Source organism: Talpa europaea (assembly GCF_964194135.1).
Source record: "Talpa europaea genome assembly, chromosome: 13".
Lineage (NCBI taxonomy): Eukaryota > Metazoa > Chordata > Mammalia > Eulipotyphla > Talpidae > Talpa > Talpa europaea.
In genome coordinates, this window is record NC_140080.1 from 14778690 (window position 1) to 14798470 (window position 19781).

The 19781-nt window shown below is 43.8% G+C and overlaps 1 protein-coding gene across 3 annotated transcripts in view; it reads right to left on the bottom strand.

Moving 5' to 3' along the window:
- The window catches only part of SEMA6A (semaphorin 6A), a gene marked incomplete at its 3' end in the record, with an annotated part of 62210 nt that extends 45337 nt beyond the window's left edge, over positions 1 to 16873 (bottom strand). For all 3 annotated transcript variants that reach the window (XM_084252403.1, XM_084252402.1, XM_084252401.1), the window contains exons 1-6: positions 16660 to 16873; positions 14095 to 14212; positions 9365 to 9425; positions 8265 to 8327; positions 7456 to 7557; positions 829 to 919 (exon numbers count right to left, since the gene is read on the bottom strand). In XM_084252403.1, the coding sequence (XP_084108529.1) occupies positions 829 to 919; positions 7456 to 7557; positions 8265 to 8327; positions 9365 to 9425; positions 14095 to 14212; positions 16660 to 16759 (535 nt within the window). In that variant the 5' untranslated portion in view covers positions 16760 to 16873. The remainder of the gene's footprint in view (positions 1 to 828; positions 920 to 7455; positions 7558 to 8264; positions 8328 to 9364; positions 9426 to 14094; positions 14213 to 16659) is intronic.
- Between the last annotated feature and the right edge of the window lie 2908 nt (positions 16874 to 19781).

Genomic DNA, 19781 nt, shown 5'->3' on the forward strand with positions numbered 1-19781 from the left:
CTCCCTCCACCCACCTCCACATACACAGCTGGCAATGAATTCCTAAATAACTTCCTAATTAAAACACACACACACTTGAAAATGATGGCTTACTTGCTGCTGTGTTTTTATCCTTTGCAGTGGAAGGCGGGTGGGAAAGGGGTGTGTGGGTAAAATTAGTTGATCAGTATCATCCCCTAGGTCACTACAGTCCATCTATCAGAGACAGGCGTGTCACCTCATCAGGTCAATAACACTGATGAAGATGTTTGTTGAAAATCTGTGAGTATGTGGCCTCACTACTCTCAGAGCTTCTAGAAGCTTCCTTTTGTGTCTTTCCTTCTGCCTTCTGTGTGTGGGCAAGTAATCAGAGCTGTGCTTGGGGTTGGCAGCCATCCTATGACTATAGAGCAGCAAATCCCACTGAGAGAAAGGAGTGAAAGAGCAGAGACGTGAAAAGGAACTCATCCTGGATATTATCACTGAGTTGTTGAACCAAAACCACCTGAAAGTCTACCCCACCTTAAGTAATAAATCCACATTGTGGGTTTGAGGTGGAATTCCTGTTATTTGAGCCCAGACATGGCCTCACTGATAGATCACACATTCAGCACAAAGCTGTTATCCTTTCTGAAGCCACAGATGCATGGGTAAGGGTGGCAAAGACTCCTTTTTAAGAAGCAAAAGTACAATTTCCATACTAACTTCAAATGGAAAAGACATTCTTAATTACAGTATTCACCAGAGACTCAAAGTACAACTGTGACTCTGCGAATTCTCCAGAGCAGATTCGCAGTGACAGGCTAAGCACGCAAAGCAAATGCAACCAGGAGAAATCAGGTCATTTACCTGCAAACAGTGCAACGTTGGCATGTTTGGCATCATAAGGGCATCTGGCCATTCCACTAAATTCATCCCCAAAAGGTTCCAAAGTATCCATCTAAATGAAATAATAGCACTTAATTAGGAACAACCACCAACATTAGTAACAGCAGCAACTAATATTTATAAAGCACTTTATGTGCTAAGCAATTCCAATGCAAGTAATCCTCAAATACTCTTGAGATAAACATCTTGGTTTCAAATGAGGAAAATGATGTCTAGAGAGACTGAGGCACTTGACTGAGGTTCTACAGCTCAGGTCTGAATTCAGTCATGTTTGATTGATTCTGCGCCATTCTACAAGTAAGATCCCCGTAGCCTTTGGAATGATCTAGAATTAAGTGTCTTCTTGGGAAAGGAATTTCTGAGGCAATCATGGGGAAAACTTACTCCTCTTCCTCTGTTGCTCCCTCCTGAATTATCTGTTGAGTCATAAGCCCTATAGAGAATGACTTCAGTTTTGGTTTTGTTTTGCTGAGGAGTCCTGTCTTTGTGGGGTAAATCCCAGAAGAAGGCACTGGAATTTTGCCTTGGGTTAGCTGGCAAAACAGTATGGCATCAGCTGCCAGATCTCAGGTGGCCTTTTGCACTTCAGAAATGTGTTGGTGTCTCACATGGTATGGATGAGAAAGAGGAGCTCAGAAGCTGAGGCCTTTGCACAGGTCAAAGGTAACGAGGCGTCAAAGGTATCTGACGTCTACCTATTGGTGCTTACCCCAGACCTCGTTCCTATATGTTAGAGGTTGTAATTCAGTTTTATTTGGCCATCATAGTGTATTAAAACAATAAAAAAAAGAAGAAAGAAACTAATGCTGATTTCATCAGGGGAGATTGTACATGAAAACTTGGATTTCTTGCTTCTTCTGAACAAGTGGGAAAGTCATCTTAGCCCTGTCTTACCTAAGGGTCGTGACGAGCTGTAGTGAAGGCAACAAGTGTGGTCTCCAGCACCAGGGCCCTTTCACCCACTGACTATATCTATGCCCTGCTTGCTTTGCTCCTGCAGGTTACCTGCCTGGTCCCAAAGGCATTACAGGTGGGGCAAGGCCTTGCTAGATGTTCACAAACTTCCACTTCCTTTTACTGCAGATCACACTAAGCTACATCTCCCATCTTCCCTTGCAGTCAGGTGTGATCCCATCACTAGCTGGGCCAATGGAATGTAAGGCTAAGGGCAGGCACCTCAACATCATGCAAGCATCCTTCCAGAGTTTTCTCTCTTCCCACATTTCCTTCCTAGATACAGAAGTTCCAGTGGAGAATTCCTAGATTAGTCATAGAGAGGGTAGAGGCATGAGCAGGATGGAACTGTCATCAGAGGACACAACTCTCACTGACCCACATTCACTGTTGTGGGTCTATTCTATTGGCGAATGACCCACAGTAGGCAGAGGTCGACTGATCTGTGGGGTACGGCAGGCTCCCCACTAATGTTGTTTTGTCGGACGCTGTTTCATTACAACGTGGATGTGAAAAGCAAAATCTCAGGCAATGGTGAATGAAACGTCATCATTCTAGCACCGGCTTCCTAAGACTTTTCGCTTCAAGTTGTAGTTCAAGAAGCTGCTGACCATGCTGAGTGAGGACTCCCTGCCCCCCTGCCTTCTTTCCTTCCGTACACCATGGGACACCCACAGAATATAAAATCACAGCTCCTCGGGTCCGTAAACTGATCTCTCCATCACTCATGTTTCTACAACCTTCTGTGGTTCGATCTTCTTTATAGTTTTAGGGTATTTTGTTTACCACCTGGCTACGCAGTTTGACTGGAGATCTGAGAACTGGTACTTAGGCTGGTCCATGGAAAGGCCTTTAGCACTAAAGTCAAGGTGCTTTGGGCTATCACCCAGGAGGAAGGAGCAAGTTTCTATCTGGGCAGTCGTGTTGTCTAGTCAACGGTACCTGTTGTTCTAAATTCCCAGACACCATTTTTTTCAGGGATGAGATGGTCCCTTTTCTGATGATCACTTTGATGTGGTCCCCACTGAAGCCACTCCATTTGTTTAAACTGTTATCGAGACTCATATAAAGTTGTTAACATTAAAAAACATTTTAGGCGAAGATGTTCAAGTCATTTATCCTTAAAGCAAATTTACTCTTCTCCCAGCACATTTTTATGAAAAGTCTTTTTCTGATATTTTATCCCAACAAGAGCTTCTTGTTGAAATGTGACTGATTTTGTGGTTTGCGGATCAGGCAAAGATTCAGAAGGATCTTAAGATGCAGCAAAGCAAAGTAAATGCCCTTATCTCCACCAGTGTATTCTGTGGTCCTGGCAGTGGGGAGACAGTATACAAGGGGGATCTGTAGTTTTAAATGTACCTGCTTCTAAAAAGTGGCCACAGCAGTGGCTAGTCCGAGGCAGGAAGAAGCGAAGAATTAAAACATTGGTTTGTCTTCTCTGAAGAGGAAATGCAAATGGCCAACAGGCATATGAAAAAATGTTCAACATCACTTGTCATCAGGGAAATGCAAATCAAAACTACCATGAGATACCATCTTACACCAGTGAGAATGGCACATATTAAAAAAACTAGCAACAACAAATGTTGGCGAGGGTGTGGAGAAAAAGGAACTCTTCTGCACTGTTGGTGGGAGTGCAAACTGGTCCAACCACTGTGGAAAGCTGTGTGGAGATTTCTGGACCTACTAAACATAGAGCTTCCATATGACCCAGCAATTCCACTCCTAGGTATTTACCCAAAGGACACAGAAACATCAATTCCAAAGAACACCTGCACCCCTATGTTTATAGCAGCACTGTTTACAATAGCTAAGCTTTGGAAACAACCCAAATGCCCAAAAATAGATGACTGGATCAAGAAGATGTGGTACATATATACCATGGAATATTACTCAGCATTCAAAAAAGATAAACACATGCAATTTGCTGCAACATGGATGGCGCTGGAAGGGATCATGCTCAGCGAAATAAGCCAAAAAGAAAAAGAAAAATACCGGATGGTCTCACTCATAGCAGGAATCTAGAAAACTTAAATAAGGGACCAGGAAAATGAATAACTATAAGAAAGTGAAAATCAAAATCAACAAAAAACTATGAACCAGAGACACTTTTAGGGGGGCGGGGGCGGGAGGGGAGGGATTGGGGTCAGAATGGGGGGCTGCAATTGTATGGGGAATATAACAATAAAATTTAAAAAAAAAAAAAAAAAAAGAAAAGTAAGGAAAAATTAAAAAAAAAAAAAAAAAACATTGGTTTGTGAGTTTGGAGAGGTCCGGGGACAAAGCAATGCCCAGGTGAACCCTGTCTTCCATGAAATTAGAACTAATCCTTGTCATAGTCGTCAAATCTCAGATGTAACAGCAGCCCCCAGGGCATTAACTCAGCACAAAGTACAGGTAATTGTAGGAAGGGCCAGTCTGACTTTTGCAGAAGTTCAAGGGGTAGCAGGAGGAGGGAAGAGGTAAGAAATGTAGCTTGAGATGTACAGTGGGTCGCCTACAGAATTGTTCCCCAGATAATCTTATTTAGGGCACTCCTCTCTAGCACATTCGCCTACTTCTATTAGAAAAGTTGTATCAATCAGGGTTTGATGGGGAGGCAGAGACTGAAAATTTGTCCCCCTCCTGCTCAGGCTGGTCTAATCAATTTAATGCTTCTTGGAGTGTGAGACTTGAGCTTTTCTTTTTTCTTTATTTCTTTATTTATTTTTAAGATTTATTTATTCATACAAGAACTGGGGTACAGGCCAGAGATGCAGGGGGTGAGAGGATTCACCAGAGACAGAATGGGGAGCAGAACAGGCAGACTGACGAAATACACTGCTGAGGGGAGCAGCGGGTGAGACAGGAGAGGTCTGGCACACCATGTGGGTTTCTCACCGGCCGGCCAGCATTGAATTTGTGCTGCAGAGGCTGTGGACAGCTTCGCAGCGCTGCGCTCAACCACCTGTGCCACCAGGGGAGGCCCAGACTTAAGTTTTGTTTTTTTTTTTTTTAAATATTTATTTATTTATCAAGCACTGGGTACAGTCAGAAGCGCGGGAGGGTGAGAGAATTCACCAGAGCCAGAGTGGGGAGCAGAACAGGCAGAAGGACTGAAATACACTGCTGAGGGGAGCAGCGGGCACGGAAAGAGAGGTCTGTGCACCCAGTCTTGAACTTTTTGATGGAAGATGGATGTTGGGTTTTGCTTGGAACCTTTGGTCCTAATCCATGATACAGAGTACTTAAGAGAGAGGCTGTCCGTTCTCCCTGCAGTCAAGTAAAATACACCATGTCTGGAATCATGCACAGTCCCTCTGTGCCTGTGTCAAAAGAACTTTCCTAGTGGCATCAAGGGTTTTTTCTATCATTCACAGTGCTGGGCATACAGACGGGGACTGCATGGGGAGAACATCCTGTCTGTGGTTTCTCAGGGGCCCAGGCTCCTGGCACATGGCTCAGCAGGTGTGGCTAGAACAAGCAAGAGGTGAAGGAGTCACTACAGGTGAGGCGTCTGGGGGACGGAACCCAGGCAGCAGGCAGGGGCTGGATCATAGGCTGCCTGTGTATCGCTGTGCCAGGAAAACCTGCAATTTGTCATAAAAGATAGCTTTCCAGCTAGGGATTCTTGCGATGTGTTGGAAGCATTAATCTTAATGAGTCCTAAACAGTGACAAACAAGGATGGAATGTTAAGTGGGAGAACTGAAGTCGGGACCTCAACAAATGCTGTTCCTGGTGAATGTGACTAGTGGATTGGACCGGCCACTTAGGTTGGAAATGGTTAGAAATGGAAGGTTCCTATCTTGAGTCATCACTTCAGTATTCTATGACAGGATTTTTGACATGAACTTTGATTTTTAAAACAAAAACATTTATCTGGGTTACTGAAATTGGGGGGTGGCCCCTCACAGTAGGAGCCTGAGGCAACTGCCCCACGTGGCCCACCCTAATCCTGGCCCTGCCGCTGCTAGTTCCCAGATGAACTACTGCTACTCTGAGGAAAGGCAGAGTCTTTTAAAACTGTCACACCCAAGACTGATTCTGATATCAGCCCATCTTTACTTTTCTCCATCTTGATACTTCACGCAGAGGTGAAGGATGCTTCAGTTTATGCCGATGAAACCCACATCTATATTTCTACCCGTGTCTCCCCCTGCCTCAAGAGGCCTGCTCATCCGTCTTCCTGTGGACATCTCCATGCGTGTCCCAGACATCTCCACTGGCGTCCGCGCGCTGGGCACACAGTGTGCAGCCTGGGCCCTTTTCCCCACACCCCCAGCCCCCCTGCATTCCATTTCTTTCCTGCTAAATTGGTGGCAGCCCCATCCATCCACTCACCCCAGGGATAGCCCACCTGTCATTCTAACGCCTCTTCTCCTGCGCTGCTCATCAACCATGAATCGTACTGTTTTTGTCACTTAAGTATGTCCCGACTCTACTCTCTTCCCTTCGCCCCTGGGGCCATATTTCTCTCCAGTCTCATTTTTGTTATCATGTTGTCACTCTACAGTCCTGCACTTGAGCACCAAATGGTGTTTCTCCAGCTCTACGGGGTATGTCTGACTCACTGCCTTCGCTCATGCTGTTCCCCCTACCTGGAAGGCCCTTCTCCCTCCATTTGGCTAACTTCTTCATGACCAAGATAAGGCATTATCTCATCAGAAATACAATGGCGCACCTCTCTGGGAGGGGCCTGTCAGGTTCTAGATGCTCTGGGACTCTGGGCTGGGGGTGATTATGCTCCCTATGGAGGAGTGGCTGGGAATGTCAGTGAGGTGTGCTATCTCCCCACTCAGGAAGCCTTTCCTGATGCCTCCTCTCAGGCTAAGTCCTTCTCTGTTGCGCTTTCATAATCCTCTGCATACATCGGCATGGCAGCGATGCCATAGAGTTTCTTCTCCCTCTCGGACGCCCCCAAAGGTGGAGGCCTCCTGTTTGTCTTTATAACCCCAAGCCTGGTGTTGGGAGAAATGCAATATGCGTTTCCTGAATCAAAGACTGTGGCTGAGAGGGATGAGGAAAGCTAACAAACGTGGAGCCAGGAGCTTGCATCGCAGCCACCCCTCCTTTGCAGCAATGCTCTATTGCTGCATCGCAGCTAACCAGCTGCATCAACTCTTTAGCTGTTACCTTTTCACCCCCTGCATCAAGACCACGGCAAGTAAGGCCATGGGCAAATAAGCTGAGTGCTAGATGGAATGAAATTTCTTTGTAAAATACCTCACCTCGATAGTTTAGTATAGTTTCCAATGGCATGTTTTTGAGATACCTTTTAAAATAGGAATCATGCAGAATATAAGTGTGCTTTTGTACTCAGAGAGGAGATGGTGGGGTAGGAGGGAGGGAGAAAGCGAGTGAATCCACATGGCATATGTGGTAGGCATGTTGGAATTCTGAACAATAAAGAATAGGGTCTTGTAGAAATGGCCTTTATTGGGCAGGCTCTTCAAAGATCTGTCAATCAATCCTGGACAAACAGGAAGCTCAGTAGCCTGCTCAGAATGGCTCATGTGGACCAACACGTTCAGGGGGACAAGCGAGAGGAACCCAGTGGTGTTTGATCACCCCTCTTAGGTTGCTGCAGGCGCAATCACAGCCATTCATGAAATACCTCCTGGCCGGGTGGTTCCAACAGAACAGTATTTACCTTATAGTTTCTGCAGGAAGGGTTGAAGGCATTAGTCCCACAGACAAACAAGGTATCATCATTTTTCTTTAGAAGAACTTTAATAAAGTTGTGACATTCATCCTGAAAAATAAGTCAAACTTTTTTGTATCCAGTCCATTCAGTGCAGAAGCCCCTTCTAGCCCATCTACCACGGTCAGCTGACAGCAAGGTTTGGGGGAATGTGGCTGAGTGTCTGCCTATTCAAAGCTCAGGCTCCTGCTGATATTAACCAGAAGATGATGTTGACAAGAACAATTGCTTTTGGAACAATAAATGGGAGCATGGCATAGAAAGGAAGCCTGTGTGTTTATGCACAAAAGAAAGGCAAGCCTGGGAGAGCCAACCTCCCATCATATTAATTTTAATGCCAGATGCTCCAGGGTCCCCTGAAGTAAAAGGCTCCTGGCTGAAGTGTGTGTTTGTGTTGCGGTATGACCGAAGGCTCAGCCCCCTGTGTGTCTACTGCAGGCTTTCCCGAGCACTCCCACAGACGCCCCCCCCCCCACGAGTGTACTCAAAAGATTGGGGGGCAGCCAGCTTGGTGTCCATAATCCCCAGTGTCCCTAAGGAGTTCACCACAACGCAGCCCTCGCAGCTGTCGTCATGTTTCATCACATTAAAAGCAAACTATTTTTGCAAATTAAAGCCCTCAATAAGTTGATGGAAAAAGCAATTACTGGGGAAAAAGGAACAAGCATGAACCATTCCACATCACGGTCCACAGCTAGAGATAAGAGCCCAGAACTTAACCCAAAGTGGCAGCTGCAGGAGAAATGGAAATTGCCTACCTTATGTTTTCCCTTCATTCTGCATGTGTCTACATCAGCCTGTCTAGATTTCCACGTCAGTTTCTGCAGGGATCAAGAAAGAAATCAATGAGAGTCCAGAGGTGGTTGCGTTTGATTTGAGAAATAAGAGTTCCCTTGGGGAGAGCAGAGGCTGAACATATATTTATTGAAAGCTTTCCGCACCCTTTCTCCATGATTAAGTCACCCTAACAACAGAAGAGAAGAGAAGGGAATGTTCATTTAATTTTGAACTCCTCTCTATTCATTAAACTCCAAAATGATCTTTTTCTCTTTGAGATAAAGATGAAGGAGGAAGGAAAGAAGAATAAACAACAGCGTGGAAATTTCACATGAGGTATCCAAATTGGCTGGCGACATATTTTGCTCATTTTGATAAAAAGCATGTCTTTGGCCTTGCCTTTCATTTGATGAATCAACTTTCATAAAGCGGTCTTTTTCCTTAAAATATGGAAGTCATTTTCTTAAACATAAAGGGGACATTCACTTTAGGTGGACAAAGATTTAATTCAGGTTGGGTTCCTTCGCGTAAATTCATGGACCGAAGGAATCGTCTACTTCTGTGGCAGATTTTAGTAACTAAAATACCTCCACGTGGTGTTAGAAGGGAAGCTTAGGTTATACATTATGTGTGCCTGAAAAAGATAATGATCAAATTCCTGAATCACAGCAGTCAAATCAAACTTAATACAGCAAGACGTGGAAACACAACAATGAAACATTTCTGGGACAAACTTTAAACATAGGAAAATTGGAATTTTCCTGGACAAGTATATTTTATATTTTAATTATTTAATTATATCATCTATTATAATGCATATTATATTTTAATATTTTATTAAAGGAATTTAAAGAATGATTTAAAATTCTAACGTGTGTATGCACACATGTTCAATGAATAAAATATGAAGTGCCTGACTGTGAACATGAATTAAGCCCCAACTTATTCCCAGATTAGGATTTCACACAATCTCCGTAATTATTATGAACCATGTCATCTCAACCAATGCATTTAAAATATGTATCATCTTCAACAACTATTCAGTCTTTAATTTCAGAGGGATGGTTTTAAAGCTACTTACTTTGCTACAATAAATTTCTTCTGTATGTGATGTGTCTATATCAACAGTATAAATATGGTCCCTGTAAACAAAGAAAAATTAATACAGTGTCAAACACAAGCGTCAAGATAGTTCATTTTCTCCTGAATGGGCATGTCTGTTTCATGGCAGATAAATCCATATCACACTACTAAAAAATAGGACATCCACATGCAAAACAAAGGGACCATTTCAGTTGTGAGACATGCTTTTAGATCACATTGAGCACCTTCTAATATGGTGGCATTTGCTTTAATTTTTTTCCGGGGGGCAGAGGGGTGGTTAACAGATACTTTTAGTGACCACAGTCCCATAATCTCTCTCCTGCCAGATTTCTAATATCTGTATATTTGTAGCTCAGGGGCGAGGACTCTGGAAGTTCAACTGGCCCCCAAACCAGGACGCATATGGGTTCACCTGCCATTTCAGTGTCTTCTTATCCAACCCAAACACTTGGGATTCAACACGCCACATTTGTTCATGAAGGGGGCCCAGAATAAAGCAAATCTATCTCCATCTCTCTTTGGAAAATATATTTTCAGCCTCAGCTTTGATGGTTTGATTGACAAGATGGGAGATGATAAAGGTAAAATTATTTCCAGAAGCCACTCTTTTCTTCACACGATGATGGTCCATTACGGTCTAAAATGTACTTGAACTAAAGTTTACATTTCTTGCTTCTGTTCACCTTCCTGTTTTGCTGAGAATTCGGTTGCCTTTACAATTTGCTGCCAATCTCCCCCTGGAAGGGGAGAAACAGAATCAGCAGCTCAGGTGTGGGGCTATATTTAAACATCCCCTTCTGTGTGAGCTGAGTACAAGGGCGTTTTTGTCTGGAATCAGAAGAAAGAAAAGAAAAAAGTACACTCAACTGGGGAGATGAGGGGCTAGAAAGGGAAAGCAAAACAGCTCATTTTCCCTTGAAATAACATTGACTTTTTCTAAAATGCAGGAAGTCCTGGGGCTGGAAATTACCCACAGCTTTAAACCAGGATCTCAAGGCTCCTGTGCAGACTTTCAAGCCCCCTCATGGCTTAAAAGAAAGTGTGGGGGTGGGGAGAGAGAAGAAAAGAAAAAAGAGAAGGAAGACAGGCATTATCTGCTGTCAGGATTCCCTTCAATTTTTCTCTCCAGTTCTTTGGAAATCTGTTTGCTCTTGCTTTTAGGGAACGTACAACAGGGGGAAACAAAACAAAACAAGCTGTTTTGGGAAAATACAAAGAAGGGACAAGGCAGTTGACGTACATGACTCCCTTGCCTGCTACTGAACTGTGAGTGTGTGTGAACTCAGGCATGCACGCTGTGTGTGTCGGTGTGCGTGAATGTGCACACACATGTGTGTGCATGTGTGTCAGGGTGGCGAGGGGGAGAAAGTGGAACTCACTCAATTGAGAAGTTCCTCCCCCTCTGCAGGATGCCAGAACCCTGCCCTTTCATTTCAAGGCAATTTTATTGCATTCATTTATTACTTGTTTGACTTTATTGGCTGTGTGTGGGTCAGGCTCGTTATTGGAATGGAATTGCCTATTACTTTGGTATCGGGTTTGAGAAGACTCCAAGTTGTCTCTTGCCCTGCTTCCCCTTAAAATTTTAAGTAGGAGCTGAATGTATGAATTGTAAATTAACAAGTGATTAATATGCATTGGCAGTTCCTCAGGAACTCTTGGATTGCCCCCTTCTGGCATGACCTGTTTATGTTAATTAGCAGTTTAGAGATTAAACAAGAAAAAGAGAGAGAGAGAAGAATTTATAAAATGGATAATAAAACTGAATTGACAGGGGTTCTTGACATCACACTTCACTCGATCCCCCAGTTTTAGATGGGATTTGGCTTCCAGTTGCTGACACAGACATAGAAAGAACTGGAAACCTTTTAAAAATCGAATTCCGTGACCAAAATCTCTTTTGGGACAATGGTAATCTTTTTTCACTTGTCCAAGAGCTCATTCTACCCAGTAAAGAGAAACAGTGCTCCCCACTAAACCACAGACCAGGGCCGGGGGTGATTCCCAGCCCCCCGTAGTGCACCCCAGGATCCATGGGCTGCTCTTACTGAATGAAGTTATTTGAGCACAAACTGACTTAATCCTAGGACTTCCTCTCCCCGCCTCAGTGAGTGCCACTTAATTGTGTTACCATGGCTTGAGCCTGGGGGAAAGGTTTAACTTTACATCGTGTTACTTGCGGCCCGGGAAGCTGGATCTCGCAGGAGAATGTTGGGAAGTGTAGAATGAGAAGGCAGGAGAGAACTTGAGTGTGGTGGCCATGGCACTCCAGTAGGAAGTTTTCCAAGCGTGTGTATGGGAGGGAAGTGGCTGACTATGGTGTGAAAAACATGTCAGTACTAGGGCGTCACATACTAGATTTTTAAGGAAAGACTAGTCTTTTTTTTTTATTTTTTTTAAAGATTTCTTTATTTATACAAGCACTGGGTACAGTCAGAAGCGCGGGAGGGTAAGAGAATTCACCACAGCTAGAGCGGGGTGGAGGGGTGCAGAGCAGGCAGACTGATGAAGTACACTGCTAAGGGGAGCAGCAGGCGCAGCAGGAAAGGTCTGCGCGCCATGTGGGACCCTCGCCGGTGGTGGGGAATCGAACTGGTGCTGCAGAGTCTGTGGGCAGCTTCGCAACCCAGCGCTCAACCGCTGCGCCACCGGGGAGGCCCAAGACAAGTCTGTTTTATAGTTTTAAACAACTGAATGCCTTTCTCCTTTCCTTCCCTCCTATTATTTTTCTTTCTTTTTTTCTTTCTTTTTTTTTTTTTTTTTTTTTTTGGGTAGGGGGTGAGCATAAAACTGTCTTGGCTTTATCGTCTTGGCATAATCATCACTTTTAAATTTGCCCAGCACCTGCATTCCATGCTCACGCTAACTTATCGGGAACAAGGGCAGTCAGATACACCATTTTATTTTCCCTTCCAGAAAACCAACTGCAAAGTGAACAATTCATAGACGATTCTCAAGTCAACCGATTTCTCAACAAACCCAGTGTTTAATCATTTGTTTTGATCCGCCTTTAGATAATTGGGGACCGATGTAATCTTCCAGCTCTGCTACATTTTGGAAACTAAAAATAGTATTTAAGAAGGAGCTCATATTCTACCAGGATGCTCACTGGAATGCTTTTTAGTGAATACCCACAATGACTGACTATACTCTTGGGCAACTGCTGTTACCAGGACAAACACTACCCACCTTGGCTACTCAGGAGGCTGCAGACTAGAAGGAATAATGACAGGCTGCAGAGCAAGGCCTAGTTCATACCTGGCCTCTGCCATTTTGACCCTATCATCTTACTTCTCTGTACCTTGCTTTCTTCTTATAAGATGTGAGGATAATAACAGTTTCTTCTCATAGGTTTTTCTCCCCCATGATTAAATGAATGGACATTTATAAAGCACTTAGAACCATAGTTGCAATTTATATAGTACCTGTTACCAAAGTGTGCTGTATAGTATTTGTGAAGTAGAATTTTTAAAGTGTTCTGGCATTGCTTTCTGTGACGAAGAGGGGGAACTGGCACCGTATTGGCAGCTAGTTAATGGTCTTACTTTCTGATGCATTCCAGAACATCAGAGTGCGTTGAAAGATTTAAGTGGTGGTGGTGTTCACCTGTGCTTTACCTACGCTCACAGCCACAATGGTATCACAAACATAATCTCAATTTCTTATTCTGAGTATGATCAGGTAGGACCACCGTGGAAACCCACAAAAATAGTGTTCTTTGTCTCTGTTCATTTAGAATCATTTTGAATGAGCCCACCCCACCACCACCAGTGGGGGTTCATATATCATTAGAACCCCAAAGAACTTCACCAGGTCATCTAACCTTTCATTTGACTTATGGTCTGAGAATTTACGGGCCAGGTAAATTAAATGTAGAATTAAAACAAAAGCCTAAATGTATGTGTGACCCCCTTTGGGAGCAGTATTCTTAACATGCTTTTCAGCCTTAAGTCATGGCCCATCTAACTGACATTTTTGCAATAGCTGGAGCTTTGTTTGTCTTTTTACTAGAATCAAGTAAAAACCTTTTAAAATATTTTAAAATGATGTGTTGGGAGACAACATTGGTTCACAACACTGTGTAGCATTTAGAAGACTAGGTTCACACCTCTTCCCATGTATGTCACCACACCACACCCATCACTGGGACACCAGAATCCTCAGCCCCAGTGTCCTGGCCCCTTCTGGCCCTTCCTATTCAGCTCCCCCCGCCCCCACTCTCCTCTCTGGTCGCCTCAGTTTACTGACAGCTTTCAAGGGTTGGTTGTGCCCATCCCTTTGCTTTGTTTTCAGAATTCCACTAATGAGTGAATTCATCCACAAAAACCCCTCTAAAATGGGGGCTTACTGTCATCCTGTTACAGTAGCGACACTCTCTATCAACAGCGAAAATACAAACAGGTCTAATATATATACACACCTACACACACTATATAATACATGGTTACACATTCAACTTAATTTAAGAAAAGTACCCAGGAGAGAAGCACTCGGCTGGGTGCTTGAGTAAATATTTGCATATACGTTCAAGATAAACAGTGGGTTGAGTCTCAGCTCCAAAATAGGCAATTATTTCTACCTACATCCACATTGTTAGACACACACATGCACACACAATCGTGCAAGAATGACAGCCTCTCACACTCAAGTAGCCCTCACATTAAGTAGCATTGAGGTTCTGGGGCACTCGCCGTGGGGGCCACTCACCTAGCAGCAATGTAGAGGGTCCTGTTCATGATCATGATCATCTGGATGTCCAGTCTGTGCCTCTGTGTGGTGTTCCGTCCTGGCTTGTGGCCCACAAACACCGGATACTGTTTTGTATCTGTGAAAAGAGGATATGGGGGCGAGAGGGACAAGAAAATGAAGCCAAGAATTCACAGCAGGGGGAGGACCCCCAGGGGCGGGCTGCAGAACAAAACGCCACTGAGGCCGGACCCTGCCACCACCTTCTGCTTCCACAAGAGTCTGTTATTTCAGAAAACACGGGGATAGAAGAGGGCTCCTTCAGGACCATCGGGTTACAGCTTCATTTCCAGATGACAATAAGCCTGGACTTGCCTGGCGAAGGGTCGCTGTTATTGACTTGTCCCTCTTTCTGGGGGTTAAACTTGCGAATGAACCCTTTCCATGAAGGTGTCTTTTCTTCCCGTTTTCTTTTCATCTTTGTAGAGTGCTAAGCCTGAGGGGCAGTCTGCCAAAGATCTTGTCTCGGGACAAAACTATTTCAAAGCAGCCTTCCCATCAATCACCACAAAGGCAATGTGGTCTGGAGGCAAAAGCCCTAGCCCAGGAGCCAGGAGAAAAATACAGTCTCCACAGGCGTCCAGTTGGAATAATCTACTATTGAAGGCAGGCCCCGCTAGGTTGGTTGGCATTCGAGGAACTGTGGGAAGTTCACTCTTGAGTTAAGCAATTGGCTAATCTCACAGAAATGGGGGCTTTGACAGGCCAGGGTCAAACGGAGTGTAGCCAGTTGGGCTATCTGGAATTTTCCCCGACTTGGAGAGTCAGCGAGCATTTTTCTGCTTTCCTGTAGTTCTCCTTGGCTGAGAATGGGCAGTGTGGAATAACATCTGACCTTTAGAAATACCTACATCTCAAAAAGCTCTCTGCCTTTCAACCTACAATCTCCAGAGCACTGGCAATCTTCCAGAGAAACTAAGTAGGCAAGAAAGATGAGTCTTTTTTTTTAATATTTATTTATATAAAAGCTGGGGTACAGACCAGAGGTGCAGGAGGGTGAGAGAATTCACCAGAGACAGAGTGGGAAGCAGAACAGGCAGATGGACCGAAGACACTGCTGAAGGGAGCAGCGGGCGAGGCAGGAGAGGTCTGCCCCACCATGTGGGTATCTCCCTGGCAGGCCAGGAATCAAACCCGTGCTGCAGAGGCTGCAGACAGCATCACAGGGCGGCTCTCAACCTGTTGTGCCACCGGGGAGGTCCAAGATGAGTCATTTTTTAAAGGCAAGTGTTTGGGGGTAAGGAAGGACTTGAAAACCATTCACACATCGATGCTCAGATCCTGTGCTGTAAACCCTGAGAAGCTGAGCATCATTCCTGGTGAGGATCTTTCTCGAGAGCTCAGTTTGTTGAACAGTCAACCCTGGTGTGGGATTGTCTTGTGGTTTCTCCTTCACTGCGCTGAAATTTCACTTACCCATGATTGAGGAGCTGGCTAAAACAAGTCATGTTTCTCTGCTATCAGGGGTTTGAGTGTCTACTTAAATGTGAATTTTCAGAAGCACATTTGGGCTGGGATCTCTTCTGTACTGGAGCACCAAAGCCAGAATATCTCTCTCAAATAGAGAAAAAGAAATGCTGCTTAAGGTGTGGTACTTTGGGTTAGGTAGACACTGTCGTTTTAAGAATGATGCAGTTGCCGCCAGCATTTGGTCTGCAGTCACATCCTCTGGTGGTTTTATGTCGACCACCTCATCGTCAAGCCATATAATCTCCTTTTCCAACCCAGAACATTCAGCAGAAAGTTGAGAGTTGATGGATCTTGCTAGTGCCACTTATTTGTGTAAAATACCTCCACTATGTAGATTGTTCAGAGCTTGTTTGGGGATAGCTACTAGGAAAATCGCTCTTCGGGGAAAAGGTTCTCTTTCACCTTTACTGTGATATTTTGGCTTTTGAAGGGAAAAAGTAGTAAATCAGTTGTTTCATCCTACTCACGGATAGGGCTTCCTCTTTTGAGGAGCAAACTGAATTCTTAACGTGTTGCTTCCTACTCCAGAATGAAGCAGAGACTTGTTATACAGTTAAAACAGGATCTCTGTGAATTTAAAAAATCAGTCTATCCAAGTCTAGCAGTGATACAACTTGTAAGTTTTTTAAAAAGTTAATCTTTATTTCTCATCCTCCAAAAGAGACTTCATTATTCTCTGTTTGTAGCTTGTAACATCGCCCAGATAGTAATTATGTGTGAAAATGTGCAATACTGGCAAAACCCAAATGCTAGAGATTTTCTCCCAAGCTGGTTTTCAGGCATGATCTTGGCCTCTGTGGAATGAACGAAACTTTATGGGAGGTACTGAGAAACCTCTCACATGCTCACACATATGCGTCCCCACGGCAACACGGAACAGAATCATGAACCTACATCCCTTCAGTTTGAAAAGACCTGAACTACCACCTTTGCCTTGGACAAGGCAAGAGACTAGATGTCCTATTTTATTAAAATGTTAGTTTTTATGCTTCGCTGGTTCATGCAGGCTAATGTGTCCACAGAGGGCGAGAAGAAGGCGAGGTGGTGGATACTCACAGTTGCCATGCGAAATACTGATCGGCTCAGAATCTTCTGGGAAACCAGCCCCAGCAAAGTGTAGCAGTGTGAAATATAGCAGCAAGGCTTCTGACCTCATAGTAGTTCAGCGGGGAGACTTTATTTCTCTACTTCACCCTGCCAAAGAGCAAAGAAGGAATCTTTTTTTTTTTTTTCCAAGTCAGCTATATTTAATTCCATAAAGTGAAATGGCCTTGGAGATCAATTTAAGAGAAAGGGGCCTCCCCTCCCTATCGCTTCCACTGTGAATTCACTGATTATTGTGTTCGATATAAGGAACCTGTATCCATTACCCTTCCCTCCTCCCCGTGCACCTGAGCCCTTTTGCAAAGCTTCTCCCAAACACGTGACATAGAGAGAGAGGCTTGGTTCCTTTGTCCAGAGCCATATTGAGGCCATTGTCAGTGGCTTCTTTATCATAATTATGAAACTCTGAATTCCTGAGAAAGCTTTTTTTTTTTTTTAAGGTAAATACTTTTCTTCTTCACAGCAGGTTTATACCAGCATCAAGCTTCGCCCCTCCCTGAAAGCCCCAAATGTTTCATGCAGCCAGCCCAGGATCCTCCAAAAATTTTGAAGAGGTTGCCAATATTGAAAAATGGGGTAGTTTGTAATTAAAAAAAAAAAATTCAGAGTATCTATCTCATACTGACCTAAACAGTGTTTCCTCTCAGGTATCTCCTCCCACCTCTAAAATACACACACACACACACACACACAGTCTTGATTCTCACCCCTGGTTTATGTAATTCTACAGTGATCTTTGAATCAAATAAAATCACACAATCTGGGTTTAAAAATAACCGTACGCTTTCAGATACTATGAAGAATACTATAGGGGGAATCTGAATTCACATCCTGAAGTGATATTGTTGATTTTTTTAAAAGCAGATCTCTGTATATTTTAGTCTCAAATGCCACCTCGCAATGAAACAGTAGTGAATAGACGCGCCAGATACACAGTTCTACCCATCTGTGCTTTTTTAAAGATGCTCTTTATGTGTAGAAAAATTCTCCTAAATCTTAGAAGTAAACCCCACGCGGGGCTTCTGGATACAGTGAAAAAAGACCTGTAATATAGTAAACACCTCATCACTCTCAGCCATATTTCAAATAAGTGTTGATCTTTCGGGGAAATTAATGTAAAATGGGGGTATCTTTTCATCTTTCCACTGTAAGTAAGGCCTTTGAAGTAGCCTGCCAAAGAGTATCTTTTTTGAACAAAGCTATTTTCCAGCAGTCTATCAATCATTTAAGATCTGTGCGTAGAAAAGTCAAACTTAGTAACTTAGATGTCTTTGAAAGTTAATTTGGCAAACAAACTGCTAACTTACGCTTTTTAGAACACCACTTAATATTAGATACCTATGTCTCTCTTCTCCATGCCAAAAAAAGCATTAACAAGTCCCAAGCGTTGCATCACAACTTATAATTTCACAGACACAGCTGGGTCTTAATCATTTCTTCATTTGGAAAGTGCACATTAATTAATTTGCTTTATCTTGAAAATCAAAGAGGGAGAGAGGTTGAGAGAAAAGCCCCAGCAATCCCCTATCTCCATCTCTGATGTGTAGATTAAAATTAAACTTTAAATGACTGCATGTTCACAAGGGCGAGCCATTACCAAGAGACATAAACAAGGTATTTACAGACAGGTTAGAAGCCACGGTCTATTCATTCATTTGCCAGTTCTTTCTATGCTGGAGGATCTGAATCCAAAGGCAAGAAGCTCGGAGGTACCCCTGTGGGCTTCTCAATGGCTCCTGTTCAGTATAACATTAAAGAGGAGAAATCAATAGCACGAGTAAGTAAACCAAAAACCAGACACCCGTCTGCTGTTACATTTTAGATGAGAGAATGTGTGGGGAATGGGCAGTGGCAGCATTTAGGGAGGATTTGTGAGCAGGACTACAGTCTAATCTAGACTCAAATGGCCTCAGAGAGTTGGCCACGTGCAATGGGTGAATAAGGGAGACTCATAAGGCTCATCCTCCTTGCTTTCGTAACCTTTGGGACTATATGTCTAGTTTTAGAGAGAATTTTTTCCTGACATGACAAATGCGTTTCTGTCCTTCCACCACTGCACTCATCTTGTACAAACGTCATACGTGGCTATGAGACAATGTTCTGTTCTATTATTATAGCTCCCGATTTTAATTTTTCAGTTTTAAGATTGCATGGGTTCCATACAACATTCTCAACCCCAGAAGTTGGCAGAGCAAGCAAAGCATGGCAGCATCTATTATGTAATTCAGTGGCTTGTGTTGGCCCTTGCACAGCCAAGGGCATGGCTGAGTTGGGTTATTTAAATATCTACTGGTTCACAGGAGGGCTCTGTGCCAGGAAAAGTAGCTGCTTTATGCATGCTCCCACCATCATATCATCAGGTTGGTGACACATGGTACATCCTGTGGGTGCAGGTGTCCCAGCTCCTCTAGTGCACCATGCCCAGCCCAGGTGAGCACTTGAAAGTTCTCTTCAGCTGCAGTTGTGATCGCCTCAGCTGAGGATATGTTACTCCCATCCACTGCACTCTGAGCGGTAACCCTTGTAGACACGTAGACGAGACATTTTCTAATTGAAGTTACACTTTGTAGAGCGATCCCCATTCAATCCCATTGTCCTTCCCTATCCCACAGAACAAGGACTGTGTCTTCTGCTGGGGCCATTGCTGTGTAACTTTGCACCAGCCCAGGAGAACAAAACCAAACACGACCTTCCCACTGAGTTTATGAAATCTTGAGCTAGCTGAGCTGCTGCAATTAAAGAGGTGACTTAAATAATTTCCAAAACTCTGAAAAGCGCTGCCACATGTGTCATGTTTATAGGAATCTGGAGGCATTTGTCCATTTCTCTCCCAGGGATTGTGTTGCTACAGGCTCTGGATGACTTAAGGCTGACCCAGAGGCCCAGAGAATTAGATAATGGGAAGAATCGCGTTCAACATGGGGTTTGCAAACAAAAACATTCACTTTAAAAATCAGCTTAATATGCCAGAATTTTCCATCTAAAGGTCTCATTCTTTCACTCTTACTTAGCCTGAAAAAAAAAAAAAACCCCTGGCCTTTTAAAAATATACCACCGCTGTTGTTATAATCCTC